Source organism: Neolamprologus brichardi, chromosome 17 (assembly GCF_056152115.1).
Source record: "Neolamprologus brichardi isolate AB-2024 chromosome 17, ASM5615211v1, whole genome shotgun sequence".
NCBI lineage: Eukaryota > Metazoa > Chordata > Actinopteri > Cichliformes > Cichlidae > Neolamprologus > Neolamprologus brichardi.
In genome coordinates this window covers 34157211-34178357 of record NC_142120.1, presented here as the reverse complement: position 1 = coordinate 34178357, position 21147 = coordinate 34157211, and the positions used below count along the sequence as shown (strand labels likewise).

Sequence of the window (21147 nt, the reverse complement as noted above, 5' to 3'; positions counted from 1 at the left end):
GGCTCTCTGTATGCCTCTATGGCAGCAGTCCCCAACCTTTTTTGCACCACGGACCGGTTTATGCCCGACAATATTTTCACGGACCGGCCTTTAAGGTGTCGCGGATAAATACAGCAAAATAAAACTAGTACCGGTACCGAAAAAAAGAAGATTTATTCATAACACACGTGAAAAGACCCAGGAAAACCGAGTTAACGATAAAAACGATAACAAAATAACGCTGAAAACTTATAAAAACCCTGAAAACCATACATTTCACACCCGAGCCTCAACTCTCGCGACCCGGTACCAAACGACTCACGGACCGGTACAGAAGTGTAAGTGGGTGCTGTGTGAGGCGGCAGGTGATGCAGTTAAAGACAGTTCATTATGTCCACGCTGGAGCAGCTCAGCCTGAAGAGAAAGCTGCAGCGCCACTCGCATGACTTCATCTCTACTGGAGCATGAGCTGCCTTTATCTTTTCCTCCTCTCCCACTGCCCATCTAGGCTATTTCTCTTTGCTTTTCTGTCTATAAGTCTTTCCATTTCACCTATCCCTGTCTCCTCTGTTTCTCAGTTAATTGCTTTTTTTTTTATCATCTGTCACTTGGTTTCTTTCTTCATCTCATCTCATTCCCCTTCTTTATTCTATAATCATTTGTATTTTTTCTTTTACTTTTTCCCACTGTCTTTCTTTCTTTTTGATTTTCCACCATTTATTCTTACGTCCTCGCCCACCCTCCTCTCAGTCACACTGCCCATATCCTCACGTGTACACACAAACAGCCTACAGCAGATGACAAAATGCAAAGCTCACGTGGCTAATACACACATAATTCACTTTCTCTCTCTCACGCACACACACACACTGGAAATGGACGCACTCAGCCCAAACGACAGCAATCTTCTTAAAGGTTTAGAGAATAAACAACACAGTTGCTCATTTCACAACTGCAGCAATCTGTCTGACCAAGCAGGAATAAGCACTTCATGCTTTAATAACACGCACACACGCACACATACAGGTAATCAGCTGGCCTGCCACACTGCACCACATGGAGGGTTTTCACTTGACCAGAGGTTTTATGCAAGAGAGTGCCCAAAAATGTTAAATCCTAAACGTGTGATTAATGTCCACTCTCCTAAAAGCAACATGTGAGTGGTAGCTATGTTTATGACAAAATCAAATCCTAATCAGCTAGCTTTAAGAGATAAAAGCTGCTCTCCAGATTCTGTTTACTTACCCCCATCACTTTAAAGCTGTTTGATTTTTTTACTTTAGGACCAGATTACAGCAGCAACGCAGTGTTTATGTTTAGTCATTATCGGTGTTTTAGTTTTGGCTTTGTAAGTATAAAGCCACTGTCAGGTGACAAAAATGAATTCAGTTAAATATAGGAGATGCAGAGCACTTTGATTCAGCAGCCAAATTAAAGGCAACGAACAAAGTCAAATAGTAAAGTAAAAAGTAAAAAAGAATGTCTAGCATGATAAAGCATATAGTCGGTCGGTTCACCATGTGGATGTCAGCCATTTCCTCTCCAAAGCGTGGTAGACAGCATGAGGAAGTTCCTGCACCAGTAGGGGGAGAAAATTTATTAAAAGTCAAAAAGTCATCCTTCTACTCCAGCTAGGCAGCTAACATGTAAAGTCTGTTTAAACACTTTCCCATAATTCTTTTCATGTAGGCTTGAAATGAAATATCTCCCTCTGCTGTTACTGCAACTTGTCACACGTGGCCATTCGGCTAATATCACCCATTAGTCCTTGATATTTAGCTAACCATTTGTTCATTGCTTTTAACAAGTAATTTCAGCCATCTATTACCTGTATATCTATTTCTCTAACCTAATTCTGCAGTTTTTACATTACATTTGGCTAACTAAATATAACACATTTAGCTAACTCAATTTACTTTTCAGTAAACTGATCTATTTGTCCATTGCTTTTAGCTTGTTTAGGCAAGTGTTTCCCAACCACTGAAGCACGGCACATAGGTGTGCCATGGGAAATTATCAGGTATGCTGTGGAAGATTATCTAACCAGCGATCAGCGTAACGGGCAGAACAACATTTTCTTCCACTGGAGGGCAGTACAACTACCTGCCCTAATTAAATGGGTTGCCAACTGCCAGTAAAACAGAAAGAGAGGAAGAACAAATCACATGATGTGAGCCGACGCAGCGTGTATTAGCAATAGATAAATATTTGAAAGTAGTAGTCAGTCTGACCTCGGTCCTGGAGAAAATTCTGACCCAAATGAAGGCCCTAGCATGAGTAGTGGTCAGAAGAAAGCAAAAAAGGTATACTGGGGACAAACTAAGCCAATTCCCCTACGCCTGTTGTGTGGGGGGAAATGGTGAATATGGTTTTTGTGACATTTTTGTTTGGTGGTGTGCTGTGTGATTTTTCTAAGGTGAAATATGTGCTGTGGCTCCAAACGGTTGGAAAAACTGGTTTGGACCATTTAACAATCACTTTCAGCAGTTTCATTGAGCCTTTAATGCATTATTTACAGCTGTTTCCACCACTTTTCAATTACTTTTGAGCTATTACGATCAGCTAACAGCTTTAACCATTCAACACTACATGACTGTAAACTAACCAGCCATGTCAGGAACTCCTTTATTTATTTACTGCCTTTGAATTGGTGATTGCTGGAGCCAGACGGTGTGAATATTCAAGAAACTGCTGACATACAACCACCTCTAGGGTTTACAGACAACGGTTGAAAACATTTTCCAGTAAGCAGGCAGTTCTCTGGGTGGAAATGCCTCATAACAACCAAGAGCATCTCTGAATGCGTAACCTATCAAAACTGAAGCAGATTAGCAGCAGCAGACCACACCGGGTGTCCATCCTCTAATGACCACAGTCACCCATCTTCTTATGGCTGCTTCCAGCAGGATGTCACAAAGATCAAACCACATCAGTTCACTCTACTGTAATAACATGCTTTAAAAAATCTGCATCTATTATAAGCAAGGTCAATTCTTTTATTTATTTATAGCTATTAAAGACAAGATTTAGTATCTGAAAACACAACTGAGATGTCCTGTTAGCAGAATTCACAGTGTTAATATCGATGAGGCTGGCGAAGCAGGTGTCTTAAAGTTTAGTTCAAAGATCCTTGGAGTGTCGGATAAAACAGAGCTTTCAGACGGAGTCGATAAAAGCCGCGATTCATTATGCAGCTCATCAAGGAATCCTTACCACTGCCTGGAAGTAAATTAATCTCTATTGATCATGTTATCCTCAAGTGATTCTTCTTTTACATCTGACTATGTTTACATTTCTCTTCTTTTTCCTCTCTTCTGGTGAAATGTTTCAAATAATGTATATTTATTAGTTTTTACTCATACTATTAAATTATCGATGGCTCAGATCGAATCAGATCAGAATCAAAATCAGATCATTATAATTCACAGCCTTCATTTCACCTACCATCCAAAAAGTTCCATGCAGTATCTTTCACACAGAACTTACATTGTACATAATGTTCCCTGCATGAAAGGAGACATTTAGTCATAAACTACACAAGATTTAACCTGGAACTGAATGAAAGATTAAAATATTAGGATTCATGAAGCGACCAGGAAGGTGCAGAATATGAAGCTAAAACATGCAATATGTGGTTTCCTTGCTGATGCTGAAGGTAAAAAGACTCATTTTTAGGGGAATAAGATTCATCAAATATTTTATGAGGATTTGAAGCCTAAATGTTAAACTGACCAGTAGACTGACATTGGCAGCTCTACACCCCTTCAGATTAGCATACAGATAGAAACAATCGATCTGAATAAAGTTAGAAACCAGTTGCCTTAGGGTTGGAAATTTTAGAAAGTAGGAACTTGAAATGAACTGAACACTGCACACTTAGATATCAGCATAAAAACAAATCATTGGTAGAAATACTTTGTTTTGTACGACTTTTCTCAGGTTTATATAGCTTTAAATATGTGGTCAATAGCAGACTGAGCTGGAGAGAGAAGCAGTGGTGCATGTTGATGTCCAGATCGACTTCCTGCGGAGGAACTGGCAGACTCCTGATAAGCAGCAGTTATTTCAGCTTTAGAAAAGCTGTAAACCTCAAAGTTAACATGATAACACAACCTATTAACCGCGACAGAGTGTAAGAGTTAATGTTAATCCCTAAATTAGGCCTATATCTGTTACTTGGCAGATCTTTGGGCTATTTAGTCTGAACAAGCCAAAATTGACAGCGAATCCTTTTTAGACTATCTGGGCTATTGCTTATTTTCCCTCTAAAGACATCTCTGTCCAAAAAATCTTTAGTAAAAAATCTACAATTGTTTGACTGAATGAGACAACATGTATGTAGATAGATAGATAGATAGATAGATAGATAATATTTTTAGTGTGTTTTTAATGAAGTTAATCAAGTTAAATACTCTAAAGCGATTCAACTTTGCGAATAAGAACAATAAAGTTCAGTTTTAGACACATTGTCTACTTAAGTGTTGCTTGTAAGCTGTTGTTGCTTTAAATAAAAAGGTTAGCCAAAAACGTAAACGTAAAATCTGATTACCTTCTTGGCAGAGCCTATTACCTTTGCCTATTCCAGGTTACATCTAGTGCAAGAAATCCTGTTACTGACACGCTGACACACGCGGATAAAGATCATCGGTAGCAGATAGAGTCCAGTGTATTTTAACATGAGTTACTTCTGTCCACTTGAATATTTTTTTTTCTCCAACAGCTAAAAATAACATACGTTTCTCCCATTAGCACACCATTTTAATCTTCTTCCCTTATGTATAATACTGTTGCATGTTTTTAGTCTTACTAACCACTCAAAGCATATTTTTTCCATATGCCATTTAATTCAATAAACTTTACTCAGTTTATCTACCTTTAGCTAGCCCATCTGTGGTTAGTCTAGAATCACTAATCTCATGTTTTTGAGTGGAACTCACACAGGCACAGGAATAACATGCAAGCTCCACACAAAATGGGCCATAAATGGACGTGCTGTGGGGCGACAGTGCTGCCCATCCAATCCAACCTCTAGTATCAGTTACCGCATAATGTTCGCTAATTTCCCTTCAGCGAGAAACACTCAAGAAAGGTGATACACAGAGAAGCGTTTTGGCAAAGATAATGTTGGCAGTTTCTAGATTTCTGCAGTTTGACTGACAGGAATTTATTTGGGGACAAGTATGGTACAAGCCACAACACACACTTGTTTTCATATCTTAGTGAGGACATCTAATTGACATAATGCTTTCCCTAACCCTAACCATCAAAAATGAATGTCTAACCCTTAACCATAATGTAATTGTAACCCTGAAAGTAAAACCAAATTTGAGTCTGAAAAATGCCTTCAAACTCGTTCTATGGGCATTTTGTCCCATAAGCGACTGTTGGTCCCCACAAGTATAGTAGCACTCCTACTTTTGGTCCTCACGATGATGTATAAACACACACACACACGCAGATCCAGGGGTATTTCTGTCAATGACAAACACTATCGTCACTCCAGAGCTGTCCAGCTCAGTGAGCTTCAGACAAAAAAGACTTGCCTCTTTACCCGGCCTGTCAATCCAATATGGCGTTTGGCAGTGACTCAACTTCATTATTACCTTCCCACAGCTTAAAACTAGCTCAACAAAGTCACTAAGCTAGAGCTGGAAATGAGCCTTCTCTCTTCTTTGATGGGTGAAGCAGAAGGGGAACAACTGCTCTTGCACTCTGTCATTTTAGATTTTCTTTTGTGATATAAGTATTCTAATTTATCCTCTCAGTATTTCCATTTCCTACATTTTTAAAAGGCAAGCATGAGTTTTACTTCACTCTCCACATTTGAAACAAAGTGACAGGCACCATGGTGGAACATGCACGCGGAGAAAGTGGGAATAGTCCTGTTATATAAATTTGATGAAGCCTTTTTGCTTAAATGTGTGCTTTTTTTTTTGCTTTTTTCCCCCTTTTTATTTTGTGCAGAATGTACTGAATTCATGGAGCTGTCGCCAAGGCTAATAGAAACTCAAAAGACATTATTGATGCTCAAAATCCACTGTCAGATCTCTACCTGGAAAAAGTATCCTTGGTCAGATCCAGCAAAAGCTGCTAGAGCTTTTGCTGGATCAAATCTGGCAGCTTTCGGCTAACGTCTGTAGTTTTTGCACATTCAATGAATAAAGGAAAACATAAACCAAAAGATAATCCCTCATAAATGTGCTGATCACTTCACATGTTAGGAAAAATGATTAAACATATGCCATAGACACATGCACTAATTCACAGCTGAGGTTTTAAGGGTTTGCACAGGAGCATACGCTGCACAAGCAGAGAGAGCTGCGGGCGTTAGGTAATCAGCTGTGATGCAGCACATCAGCAAGGTGCCACAGAAATAGATCCACTGATGGATAGGACAGGGAAGCATGATGTTTGTTTGAGCTCAGACCACGTAAGAGAGCAGCTGGAGCAAATGGAGCAAAAAAAGAAGTGCTCAAGAAGACAGGAACTTTAGGACAAACAAGATGCAGCAAGTCAGCCAGATACCCCGTCTCTCATTAATATCAGTTCAGAGTTTTAGCATCTGCCTGACTCAAATGAAGTTTATTTGGAAGCGTTGTGTATCCAAGGATAGGTTTTGTGGACATTGGCCATGTTTTTCCTGAACTATCCCCCGACTCTGTGAAATGCTTGTTTTTTTATACATAAGACAAGTATTACAATTGCCTTTTTTAGGTAAGATTATAAATTTGAATTTCTGTAAGTAGCTGAAATTGAAATAAAATGGGTAAAGGGCTCTATAAACCTGCTGTTAATAAAAACACGCATGCATTTTTTATTCACTGCATTTTCATTTGTGCATGCTGCGGGTACAGATAGTGTGTGTTGGATGTGTTCCCTCTGCGTGTGAATGTGTGTGTTTGAATCTTTAATGTGGAGAACCTAATCTTTATTTAATCACACACTATTCCGAGTGCTTCCATGACAGAGACGAGTGTGGGAGGTGATAAAGAAGAATACAACCGAGTGGATGTTTGGTTGGACAGTGTGGGGTTGCCTGGTTTGGGGAGTGGGGAGGGGTGGGGGGCAGAGTTGTATTAGTACCCTGTTGGCAGCCAAACTCTTTGATTTTTTTTCTGAATGGGTCTGAAACAAATCGACTGGACAAACACAGCACAGAGCTAACACACACACATACCCTCACTGCGCTCATACTGTCTTCTCTCTGGGGAAAACACACAATACCTGAACACCAGCATACCACAGAAGCAAACGAAGTCTGTGCTTGGAAGCTGCTGTCAGTCCCCTGCTCACACGTCCCCTGTGAGCATTCATTTGAGCTAAACTCAGATAAAGAAAAAAGTACACTCCAACACAGATTCAATCTTTTCAGCATTAATTTTGCTTTTCATTGCTTCTGAGCAACACTGAGGACATTATGCTTGTTTGCTCTACACTGTCTTCATTGTTCCTTTTCTACAGTAAACCCAGAGGGAAGAAGCTAAGAATCTCAAAAGACATCTCAGAGTCTTAAATAGTACACCCTGTTTCCTAATGTGTTGCTTAGTAAGTTCACTTTAAACACTGCTGATAAATAGATATCAGTTAATGGGATGACTCTGACTTTGTCAAATGACTACATAAAGCCACCATGATAAACCTCGTTGGATTTTGAAGCTTTTGGCTGGTGAAATCTTAGATTTTTTGAAACTGGATGAATAATTGGTCAGCCAACTAATGGTTAATTATAGCTGGTGAAAAACAGGCTTAAAATAAAATAAAAACCACAGTTGATATTCAACAGTACCTTTAAATAGCCACACCCATTTATGGTCATGAACTGCAGAATTACATAAAGAGACCATTTTTGCACCAGCGATCAGTGTTGGGGAGTAACGGAATACATGTACCGCCGTTACGTATTTAAAATACAAAATATGAGTAACTGTATTCCGTTACAGTTACCGTTTAAAAAGGTGGTATTTAGAATACAGTTACTTTGTTGAAATAAATGGATTACACGGCGGTACTTCCCTGTTTCATATTGTGGCGGGTCAGGACTGTTTGGGTTTTGTTTGACAGCTACGTTCTGTTGTTCCAGGTGGCAGCGTTACGGTTGCCATGGTTACAGGGTGACGCTCTCTCTCTCTGCGTGTTTCCTGGGTGAGAGAGCGCCTGTTGTTGTTGTTGTGCTAAGCTAATAGGCAGAATGCTACAGGTATAGCTCTAAAGAATGTAGCATCATAGGCAGTGTAGTCCGTGCTGCAGGGAGAATGGACTGCCATACACGTTATGTGTCTGTGAGCGAGGGAGGGAGAAAAAGGAAAAGTACGAGCTGTCATCCAGCAAAAACAGGAGCTGGAAGCATGTAAATATAATAATAACCACTGCAGCCAAGAAGAGTGCCTGACGAGCCCAGTTGTAAGTAAGCTATTAAGACTCGACTGTACACCGTGTTCGTGTTTTCCTCCGAAAACAATAAGTTCTGTTGGAGCAGCCTTTCAACGCCTCTCTCTGTCTCTGCTAGCAAAGTTGACCCAGACAACAAAGTAAAGCTAGTTTTCGGCTACAAGCCTGACACAGAACCCAACGTATTAGCCAGAGGTTCCTTCAGTAACAGTAATAAATCACAGCAATAGTACATTCATGTAGTTGTAAACAGCATGATAATATATTAAGTAATCCAAAGTATTCAGAATACTTTTCTGTAACGCAATACGTTACAGAATACATTTTGGGGCATGTATTCTGTATTCTGTAATGGAATACATTTTAAAAGTAACCTTCCCAACACTGCCAGCGATACACATTTAACATTATGGGCGATCGTGGCTCAAGAGTTGGGAGTTCGCCTTGTAATCGGAAGGTTGCCGGTTCGAGCCCCGGCTTGGACAGTCTCGGTCGTTGTGTCCTTGGGCGAGCAGCCTCACCTCTGTCAGTGCGCCCCAGGGTGGCTGTGGCTACAATGTAGCTTGCCATCACCAGTGTGTGAATGGGTGGATGACTGGTTGTGTAAAGCGCTTTGGGGTCCTTAGGGACTAGTAAAGCGCTATACAAATGCAGGCCAGGCCATTTACCATTATTTCGTGTATAGTGTTTTAACCTCGAGGGCAAATAGGATTACTTTATGTTTATTTATTTCTTATTGTTGAACACTAGTTTTGTCACAATATTACAATTTCAATACAGCGGGGAAAAATATGACCCAAAATGACTAAGCCCAGCAAGAAAATGTTTGCAGAGGTTAAAACGAAGAGCCATTTTCCCATAAATTTCTGCAGCACCAGTACTCTGCAACCACAGCTTTGCCATCTGGTGGCCTTTAGATAGAATGCAGGTTTAAGGTACTTTATGTTGGCTCTATTTTTTATTTTTTAAATCGAGTTGGTAAAGTGGGCTGCTACTGGGACAGGGCTGGTAATGATTACTGCTAGCCACCAGTCACTACCTTAATTGTAACTTAACAGATAGCTAATGTAGCTATCAGGTACTACTAATAGTTAAATGGCTATGGTTAACATGTGTGCCAGCCAGTTTAGCATTTGTGATAACTCTTTAAAATTTAAGTGCTGTTGAAATGGGAGCTTTAAGTTCCTAATTTTTTAGCGTCGTGAACCACAACTACTGTTCAGGTGTTCAGCTGCTAGTGAGAGGAGGGGCTGTGAGCCTGCCTGTCCGTTCCTTTCAGCTTTACTGAGCATTTTAGCTTAAACCTCAGTGTCTCAATTGTCATCACATCAAGAACCTTTTGTTCATTGTAAACACACTGTAGCTCAAACCCAGTGTCCACTAGCTGCAGATCACACATAGCCAAAGTTAACTGCTAGCTGTTGAACAGGGTGAACCGGTTAGATACTTGCCAGGAATTGTAATTGTGCGTGACAACCAAGAGAGTTACCTTTGAACAATGTAATAAAATGAATGCTAATGTTGCTTTAGTCATTAAAGTATTTAAAATTGCTCTTGTCTCTCTGAGTACTACAAATCCATCCATACTGTAATAGCCTGCTGATTTAAAACAGAGTGAGTCCATTGCTGAGCAACGATAGTGACATTGTTTTTGTTATAGTACACTGTTAATGCATGCTGTGGTTTGTGGTCAGGAAACACTGGCCTCCAGTCATTGGCTCTCTGTAAATCTGCAAGTTCCTTTAGAATCCTACTGTAAATAAAACAGCTAAATGTAAATCCATATGGTTGATATTCTCCACCGGTTGATAATCAATATGGCCGTGAGGACAGTGAACAATGTGTTGTTTAGTGCGCTGCCTTTTAATAGGTCATAAACTGAGAGCTCCTGGTGCCGTAATAATGTCTGATAAACTCACCAGATGAATCTCTGATGATAATTGCATTCACCTCGTTTTAATTAAAGATCATTTAGCTTTCATTCAAATGCAAATTTATCTCTTTAATATTCTTTCTGTGAGAGGTTTGCCCCACTACAACACAAATGAGCAATTACTTTTTATTTCCACAGCAGGAATATTGAATGTTGCAAAGGAGCAAAAGAAAAGAGCAAAGTATTGTATCCACATCACTGATGACATCTTGAGTGTGTAACTTTTCTTGAACAAGGTTAAACATAAGGTCTTTTATAAGTTAAAGGTGTGCTGTATTTCATGACTGTAAAGCAGATTGTTTGAATCATTTAAACAGATCATGTCCTTTAATGTCATTTCTTTATCTCTTAGTGCTGTGTGTGCATGCTCTGCCAATACAGACATCAGGACCTAAAAAATTCAAGCGTTTGTTTTTTTTAAGTACACTATAAAGCCCCCTCTACAAAATACATGATGGTCGCCAGATAGATATATACTACATACAAACACAAAGCATGAGTAAAAGGTCTCTTAAGGGAAACAGAAAGGCTTTTAGTCCCCCGTTTAAAAAAGAACAGAGTCAGCTTGTCCTTGTTTCCCTGTACTGTAGCAATCACGCACGTGTCTCGTGTGTGCTGTGCTGTGTAATGCTGTGTGTGTGCGTGTGTGTGTGTGTGTGTGTGTGTGTGTGTGTGTGTGTGTGTGTGTGTGTGTGTGTGTGTGTGAGGGAGAGGATGCTGTCATCTTCGCATAGGATCACGGGATCCTCTCCCTCACTGTCTCTAACGCAGCAGAAATCCTCCCATCTGTCGCTCCTAATCAGCAGAGAGCAGCTTGTATGTTCATAGGGATGATATGTCTCTCTCTTGCTCTCTCTCTCTCTCTCACTCCCATGCACACACACACACACGCACACACACACACACACACACACAAGATTACACTAATAGTGACACAGCAAAGCATTCCACGGTATCACGCGCTCCTCTGGCCATTACTCATTAAAACACCATAATAGCAAACACTTTCTGTGTTTAATTCTTTAATCCATTTTAAAGCACAAATGATTATTTTTTTTACTAAAAATAGAAAATATTACTATAGATAGAACAAAGGTGTCCAATCCACAAAGAATCAACCTGGTCATCCTCCATTAGCATCTTTCAACTTACCATTTTTCAACTTTCTGGGCTGTTGTGATATACCGATTTGATATTTAAAACATGAAATATTAGTATCATGATGGCACTATACATACCACACATCTAGTGTGAACCTACACTGTATCGTAAAAGTAGATGAGAAAGAGAAAAAAGTTAGCCTGTTAATATTCAGGGCTACTTTCCAAAACCGAAATGAAATCACAATAAACTAAAGATAATTTTACCAAAGGAAATTACATATTTTTACATTTTTCCATAGGCATGAAATAATATAATTATAAAATATTTATAATATAATTATTGGGCCAAAAGTGGAGCAAAAATTTGATTGCTAGCATAGCATTTAGCTACCAGACACTGTAGAAACCCTGGTAACTGCATTAGTGCATTCTAATAGTAAAGTCAGAAGAGCACAAAAACAGGATTTGTTTTGCGTTTTAGAAAGGTCAACACATTCATGCATCACTATTGATGCAGCACGATGCTTCTTTGCCACCGCTGCAGCACCTTCATGGGTGGAACCTGGTCAGTGCTTTGCGTGGGTTGTTTTTTTTAGCAAATCACAAACAGCAGTGGCAGTATAGATTAAAAGTTCATATTAACATTTTACATTGTCTGGCAGTGAAGCAATCAGAATTGTTGTCTGAAGTCCAAACAAAATGCCCAACAGATTCATTTGGGCTGAATCTGATGATTTTACAGTTGAAAATCCCAACTGGGACTCAAAAATTCCAACTTCCAAGTTAATCTGGACCACATTAAAAGTCAACAATACTCTGAGCCTTCAGGTAACGATGGGTGCTATAAACACTGGTGACGCAAAATGGGTGGACCAAGTTCACCTTCTACGTGGGCAACTGAAGCAACTAGTTGATTAGTGTAGTTAGCTAAAGTATTATATGACAGGATAATAAATCTATTAGAGGGTTACCAGAGCCCGGAATATTGTCTAGTGACCAACCATCACAATAAACCAATTGGTGACAAGTGTCTTGTTTCCTTTGTGGACACTCCTTTAAAGTTTACGGTCATCATTGTCGATGTAACAGACCTCAGAATATAAAGTGTTTCACTAATCTTCACAATGTATACATTTTTGGTAGCTGAAGGTTTTCTTCAGTTAATGATTAAAGTGATAACGCAGCTTTCCAATTCCATGATGAGGTCAAAACATATTTCTGTACATTCTGCTGGAGATCCGCCATTATTAGTATAACACTCTGCAGATATAACTCAAATGTAACATTCTGGCAAAATTATTTAAAACCCAGAATTTCTGCAGTTCAGTTTAGACCTGGTGACTGCTCAATCGTCCCTACCATCGACTGTATGCACAACCCTGTCAGCCCCTATCGTATGTTCATTTTTTTCCACAGATATTTTTGTTGAATTTTATGCATCAATTTTACAAAAGACAAATTGCACAGTATGCTGTTTTCTTTTTGAAGAACATAAAACAATATGAGACATACATTCCCACATCATAATTACAACAGTGCCAGTAGATGTAAAAAAATAAAATAAAATAAAGAGAGAGAGAGATCCAAGCTAATAATACAAATAAAAAACCCTGGAATACAAAGTTGACACCCCTACACAAACAAACAAACAAAAAAAGGTCTAAGATTTAAAATAAGTGGTCAGCTTGGTCATCATAATAAGTCAAATCCGTAAAAAAAAAATAAATATATATATATATATATATATATATTTTTTTTTTTTTTAATTTATTTATTTTAAATAAATGCAATCATAAAGTGCAGGCTCAATAGAGTTTGTATAATTAAACATAAAATAAATAAAACTAAGTCTGAGCTGGCTAAATGGGTGTGTTGCATCGTATGTTCATTTTTTTCTATCATTCTTTGCAGCGATTCAAAAAAACAAACAAAAAAATGCTTGCATTGCTTTTCTGTAAGCTGCAGTATAAACATGTGGCACATTTTGTGCAATCAGTGATGCTGCATGTTTACATGAGATTTTCTGAGAACTTCAAATATCCCCACAGCACAAGCTAACAATAGCTGCTGTATCACAAGACCTCTCAGAGGTATTTGTGTATTGTAGCATGAGGAAGATAAAAATAGTGCTGCATGCCTCTGCTTTTCTCCGTCTATCTCTCTCTGCTAGTGAAAATGGTAATCTAAATGCCCCACCACAGATTGCAGAAACTTGGGAGCAAGCTGTGGTTTTGCCTGAAATGAACAGCGGGAAAACAGGGGGGGGGCGGGGGGGGGGACATTAACTCTGCTAAAGATGGTCCAGCTATTGGAAAAGACATTAACTCCACAGAAATCAAATGGCACTAATTCATGAAAAGGCATAATGTTGGTTTTAGGAGCTCACACACACTAACTCATGACCTCAGTGAAAAAACTTTTAGAGGGCTCTATTATACTTTTCCTTGCTCGGTCGCATACATATACTGTTATAGGACCTGAAGTTGATATTCCACATGGACAAAGGTTAAAATGAGGTCTTTGTAATGAGCTCTGAGCATCATTTTTCTATTCTAGGCTCTTGGTGTCTTGATGCCTGCTCTGCGGTGTCCCTGAGAGTAGACATCCCTAACATAGTTATCTCTGGCACACCTCTGGCTGTGAGCACAGCAGCTCTACTCATCCAGCCTTCTGTTTGCAAGGGGCTTTCAATCAGAATAAAGTAGGCTTAAAGGAAGGTGTACCTTCCTCAACTCACTAAACCCAATCTCAGTGCCCCCTTGAGGACTTTTGGAGGGCTCCCTGTCTAACTTAATCCCCTTTTTCTTTAGCACAATGACCAAGTGTTTGGTTGATCTAAGCACTTTTGTCCCGCATCCCATCAGGTCTGTCCTGTACGCCTGTCCTGCCACCACGTCGGGGTTCCTTCTACGTGGAAGGTGGAACAGGCGTGTCGATCGGGAGTGCTTTGGCCTTTTGGTGCAGAGATGGATACCAGCTGGTTGGCAGCGACAAAATCTACTGCCATGTCAGGAATGGTAAAGCGCAGTGGAGCAACTACCTGCCTGTCTGTGAAGGTGTGTAGATTTAAGTATGGAAAACCTAAAACTTAAATACATTAGCCCAAAAATGTCTCTCCTGCATTTACATTTTTTAGTTTTCACCATTCAAACCTCTACTTTTATAAAAGAAAGAAAAAAAAGACTCATTGACAGTACACAGTTCTTTTTTGTGCTCAGGGAACAAGTCTAACTGTTCCTCTCAACATGCAAGCAATCAAAGCAAAGAGGAAAGAAGAGAGAACCTGAAGAGTCATTTCTGCTCTCCCAACAGCAATCCCCAGGCCGGAGGACCGTGGACTGAGAGTGGCTGTGCTGGCCTCAGTTGTTAGTGGCATTGTCATCCTCGCCATGTCCCTGTCCTTTCTCATCTGCTGTCTGCAGGAGCGATCCAGCCGGGACCGTTCCAAGAAAGATGGACGGATCAGGTAGGAATGGGGATGGCGGTGCGGAGTTATGTTGGTATCAAACTCTCAAAAACTGATAAATCTCTCCTGTGACCTCGTCAGACGCAGAGACAAGCGCTCCGCCCGTCGCAGCGAGTGCTGGCTGGAGAGAGAGGAGGGTGAATGGGAAGCCTTCCCTCCACCTAAGATCTTCCACCTGTCCCAGAGGATGAACCCCCGTCTTGCTCCAGACAGCCCCCTCTACTTGACGGGAGGCCTCAGTGGATACGAGAACAGAGGATACCAAAGGTAAACTGGCAACATTCACAGGAACCAAACACACAGAAAATCTTTTTTAAAAGTCACTAAAAACAAAATAAACAACATTTTTCCCAAATTGTGCCGAGACAAATATAGTAAGTAAGAAGGTTTACCCCTTAGACCTTTATTTTCAGAATCAGAATCAGAATACTTTATTAATCCCAAAGGAAATTAGGGTTACAGCAGGCAGCACGCTAATGGCGCATGCGCACTTACAAAGGAACCTTCTGACCAACTTTACACAAACATCACATTGGGGAGACGTGTCAGAAAGGTAGGCTGATAGGAAAAAAACAACAAAAATACATAACATGAGGTAAGAGGAGGAGAAAAAAACTCCACTCAGACTGAGCTCCTAGTGGGAGAACAGTTTGATAACAGAAAAAACACCTCAGCACAAAAAGCACATGACTATCAATACACCATAGAAACACAAGACAAGCAACAGGGGCGGGTAAAGGGTAAGAGAGAGCCGGTGTAGACAGCGCAACCGGTCCTGCATGTCTGCGCTGGTCCAGTCGACCGCCATCTTCCCCGGTAGGGCAAAGCATCAAAGGCGTTTGGAAAGGGAGGGGGGATCAGTGTGTGCATATCAGTGTATGTGTGTGTGTGTGTCCAGAGTTCAGCTGAGACAGTGTCGTTCGCCCCGCCAGGCTAAGTAAACAGTCTTCCAGCCAACCCAGGTGGCCTTGCATGGAATGGGGGGAACAGTCTAAACACAGTCGTTATCAGGGTTTTTGTTCAGCTCCAGCCTTGAGGCCGCAGCTGGCGCCGAAAGGGGTCTCCGCATGAAGTGATGATGGTTTTTACTTTAGTGCGAACAACTCATATGAATTTCAAAGCTCTTCTAACAGTCCAACACTGGTCTCTCAATCTCCCGTTGGAGAGCCGTGAGGTTTCTATGATGTTATCAAACTTACGCTCCGTGATGTTGTCATTCTTTTTGCTCAAAGAGCCGATTCTGAGAACTCACGACCGCAGTGCACTTCCCAAGATGTGATCAATTTGTGCTCAAAGGTGTTATTCGAGCTAGCCCCTCCAGATGTAATCCAGTTTTTCACTCAGAGGTCTTGTTCTGAGTATTCACGGCAGCCGTGCGTTCTCCAAGATCTTCTCCGTGCTGCACTCAATGAGCCCATTTTGAGAAACTCACGCCATCATTTCAATCCCAGCGGGCAGCCTTGTGGGGGTTTGAACAGCCGGTTCCGCTTCCTTAATTCTTCGATAAGTCAGGGCAAAGCCAGCTCCGATCAGCAAGAACCCTGTTATCATGGTTCCAAATAGGTAGATATCTTCACCAGTCAGGCTCACCCGAGCCCAGACTTCTCGTTGAGAAGGGGTGTCAATTGCATTCAGAGACCAGTTGATCAAATCCATAATTCCTCTTTTAGGTTTTAGAGAACAGACTGTGAGAGAGTGTTCCAGGGAAAAGTAAGTAAAAACACAAGACAAGACAAGGACATAAGAAGCTAAGCAGGGAAGATAAGGGCAGGAGAGGAGAAAAGTGCGACTGCCTTCGCTGAGAGCCAAACTGGACCCAAATTTGGGATACATGTGACTGATACAAGTAAATTGAACATGCCTGAATTGTGCAGCACGGTGGCACGGTGGTTAGCACTGTTGCCGCACAGCAAGAAGGTCCTGAGTTCAATTCCACCATCAGGCCGGGGTCTTTCTGTGTGGAGTTTGCATGTTCTCCCCGTGTTTGTGTGGGTTCCCTCCGGGTACTCCAGCTTCCTCCCACCGTCCAAAGACATGCAGCTTGTGGGGATAGGTTAATTGGAAAATCCAAATTGCCATTAGGTGTGAATGTGCGAGTTAATGTGAGCGTGAATGGTTGTCTGTCCCTGTGTGTTGGCCCTGCGACAGACTGGCGACCTGTCCAGGGTGTACCCCGCCTCTCGCCCTATGACAGCTGGGATAGGCTCCGGCGCCCCCCGCGACCCTGAAAAGGATAAGCGGAAGCGAATGGATGGATGGATGGAAGTTTTTTAAAAAAAAAGGAAATGAATCATGATCATTTGGAACCAGACCAAGACCACTTCCTCTTGAGGGTCTTGGTAGGGTTGTTTTGATCTGCACTTGAGAGCAATTACGGTGTGAAAACACTCACTAACGGTTCTGTGTAACAACCATCTGCTGAGTCAAGTTAAACTTGGGTTATTTTATAGTTGTAGCATTTATTTAATTCCTGACATGTTTCAATAAACCAGTTGTTTGTTTCGATCTGTACTTTAATCTTGAAGTGAAGCCTTAGCCTAACGTGGATACATTCATATGAGTTCCCTAGTTTGTAATAACAGATGGCTTATTGTGCTTCTGTCTTTCAGGAGTCAGGAGAGTCTGCTGAAGGCCTCCATGCCCGGGCTCTACCGCTCCGAGTCTCAGCTTTACCCACATGTTGTCCTGCAGAGGGTCCCAACGCCGACTGCACCGTCCGCTCCCACTGCTCCCTCTGCTCCCCTCTACCTTCACCTCCCTGACTCCGCTTCTGCCGCTTCCTCTCCCGCCCACACCATCCCCCACAGCCAGCCACACGGCATGCCACAGTACCCCACCCCAACATATCCTCCAAAACCCAACTTAGTGCCAAACTACCACCACCCAACACCGGCACCCATCTATCCCAACCCCAATCCAACACCACAGAGGCCATGGCAGTAAGCTACGTACTTCCGCTTCCATTTTTTCTGGGCGCTGTGGTGCTCCTACTGAAGAACGGGCATGTTCGGAGACACATGAAGTCTTTTTACTCTTTCTTATCCCAGTTTTCTCCCACAGAGGTCTGCCAGTGCCAATAATCTAAAGCAGACGTGTAGAAATGGACATGCAGCCAGCGTAGAAGCTCCCCTTTGTTGTGCATGCTTGATGGACTTCTCAGTTTGGACTGAGCGGGAACCTAACAACTTTTTTCCCCTTGATTCTCACTCAGATGAAGCTTTGTTACCAGCAGGGGGAGATTGGTGGAGAAAACCCTGCTTTTGTTTAACAACCACCAGATCGTCATTACTGAAACCCAATGTAGCCTAGCAACAAAGGGACACAAAGAGTTGTTATTTAGATTCCACTAATTTTGTTCATTGAAGGAAGACTTTGTTTAGGCAGCTCTCAGAAATGTACATTTTAATAGCTAACTGTTTAGAAATAATCAGCCATCATCGCACATATTATTATCTTGAGCTAAATAAATTGACAAATATATATTTTTTGACATATCTTCTTGGAATCTCACTCATCTTTTAACCAGAGCCATGTGTGATGTAATGAAAGCAGCTCTTGTTAATACACTGAGGTATTTTCCCACAATGAATGGGCAAAACACAGTAATGAGGGCTTTTATTGGCAGCAAGCGCCGTTGTAGCAACCACTGAGCAAAGCCAGTTTGTGTGGATTTAACCGCACACTGGCTATTGTTAATTCACATATTCTTTCTTTCAACACTGTTAACTACTTTTAACTTTTTCTTCTGTCTGTGTCTGTTTATGTTTCCTTCTTGCAGCTATTTGTGTAGTACAATAAGAAAATTAATAAGAAAAGCTTTAGTGATCAGCACTGTGGCCGGTGAAACATTCCAGCGTGGTTATTCTGGGTTACAATAAAAAAATCATTACATCATAATTAATTCAACAACATATTTAATTTTATGAAGATCGTTTGTGCAATGTTAGTGAAACATGATGAAGTCAGGCACACTGTGAGTGTGCAGTGGGTGGAGATGCTAAACCTTTATTGTTCCTTTGAACTGTTTAAATGCACTTAAATCATAAACTCTGTGCAAGGACCATTTGCTTTTATTTTTAATAGAACACTAATAAATCTGCACTTTAACCCTTTTTTAAATGGCAAGTCTTTTACTGTAAACTATTTGTATAACAACAGGACTGCCGTAAATGCTGAATAAAGAGAGTTCAATATGTTCAGTGTGTGTTTTAAGAGTTTTTCAAAACGAATGCATGGTCAGAAATGATTACAGACCCAATTCATCACTGTTTCCGGACAGCTGAAAATGACAAGCTGGCCTACATTTTCAGCATGTTTTTCCACATTCAGCAAATCACAACAGTTTCCTCAAGACACTTTATGTTGTAAGGTTAAGACCTCACAATAATACAGAGAAAAAACCCAACAATTAGAAAACCCCTATAAGCAACACTCTACCACCACCTGCCACGACTGGCGATAACTGGGGATCACTGATGGCATAATGAAATCTGGTACATCGCTCATACCATCTTCCCAACCTTGGGTGTTTTTGGAGGAAAGGAAACCACTGTCTGTCTCAAAGGTAAAGGCAAAGGTAAAAGTTTACATAGCCACAAGTCCACTAACTGGACATTTGATTGCAACTAATGCAAGACCGAGATTATTACACCGCCCGGCCTTTTGTGTCAACACGATGAAGTGTGACTTAGGTTAGGACATCATGTAAAATCCTATCCCAGAATCTACATCACTACATTCAGATATCTGTAACAGCTTTACAGAGCTGGCACATGCTGCAACGTGGCTCATACTTTCTGAGGTAAAAACAAGGTCTATGACTCAATCACAACCTTAGCACTCACAAACTTAAAGATTTTGAGCTTATTCCATCAACTAAGCTTTAAGCTCACAAGACCCTTAGACCTCAGGGCTGTCCTGCTGTCAAAATGCCCAAGTGCATGGGGACATTTTCCCAGATATTAAGTGCTTTTTATACACTCCTTCCAAAAGTCTGCATTTATATAGACTTTGCACAAGGGAATTACCCACAGCATAGAAGACTGTGATGTTTAACACAAAGTTGCTATGGAAACCCTTGCATTTAGAAACTAAAAAGAAGTAGCTGGTTCCCTAAAGGCTTTGGCGATGAAGAAAGTTCCAAATCTGCAAAAACACAAAGTATGTTTTTACACTATTAGAAACTACAGTCACATTGCTACTTATACCGTTTACATTCTACTTATGCACAGCAAAGTTTCAAAGTGTCCTAACAGGTAATATTAATTAGGCCTAAAAGCGTTTTGTCCCTTGGCGCCCTAAAACATACTAAAGTGGGCATGTCATGTAATCCATGTACATCCAGCTAACTTAAGAATACTTACCAGGAGAAAGACATCAAATTTTTCCAAGTGTACCATAAAAAGAAGACTTTAGGAGAGCAAGCAGAGAGAGTTCACCACAAGATCAGCCCATACCAGAGGTTGATCTTATAGAAGATCAACCTATACCTATACCATATGAAAAGAGGAACGTCTGCTGAAAAAAATGTAACAACTGCAATCCAGTGTTTTTGTTTAAAACCTCGATTTAAAGCAGAGTCTCAGCTTTGGTTGTGTTGTGGTTATTATAGTTTATATTATATTATATTATATTATATTATATAAATATATTGCAGAGATGAACATAAAAAATGAACCAAAACTAGAAAAAAAAATAGTTGCCATTTATAAGAATCCCAGTGTTAAAGGAAGCTTCTTGGTATATTGCTATAGTGTCCGATGTTCATATTGAACTGAACCAAAGTTGAACATATCTAAATCTGCTCCTGTAAGCCAAAACTGCTCCTAACAGTATAATATTAATGATTATCTGCTTTTGTTCTGAGACAACATCTATATGTCACACAAAAAATTTACATTTTTTCTAATAGTTCATTTCAATTTGGTGCCAGTTGTCTCATACACAGCATGTTAATAATGTTGTTGGTAATTAATATTTTTATAAGTAGTAGTTGACATGTTATATAATTAAATGTTATACATAACTGTAAATGAATGTGTTACATAAAAATTTCTCTATATTAAAAATAAGAGCTGTTCTTAAAAATGGAGCATAATTTTTCATTTTCACGTCCTCTTTTCCTTATTGGTTGTTTTCTTCATTGTTTGCTTCCTCTTCTTTGTAAAGCAATCATTTTAAATGTCTAAAGGAATAACTCTATGGATAACATGACATCATTATCTGTGCTGTTTGTGAGATTTGACTCCTTTTGTAAGTGGTTGTATATTAATATTATT

The 21147-nt window shown here is 40.4% G+C and overlaps 1 protein-coding gene across 2 annotated transcripts in view; it reads left to right on the top strand.

Annotated features, from left to right (window-relative positions):
- zgc:162331 (uncharacterized) overlaps positions 1-19047 on the top strand; it is a 41487-nt gene extending 22440 nt beyond the window's left edge. For both annotated transcript variants that reach the window (XM_006806473.3, XM_087830299.1), the window contains 4 exons: positions 14268-14459; positions 14716-14869; positions 14951-15136; positions 17479-19047. In XM_006806473.3, the coding sequence (XP_006806536.2) occupies positions 14268-14459; positions 14716-14869; positions 14951-15136; positions 17479-17812 (866 nt within the window). In that variant the 3' untranslated portion in view covers positions 17813-19047. The remainder of the gene's footprint in view (positions 1-14267; positions 14460-14715; positions 14870-14950; positions 15137-17478) is intronic.
- The last annotated feature ends 2100 nt before the right edge of the window (positions 19048-21147 follow it).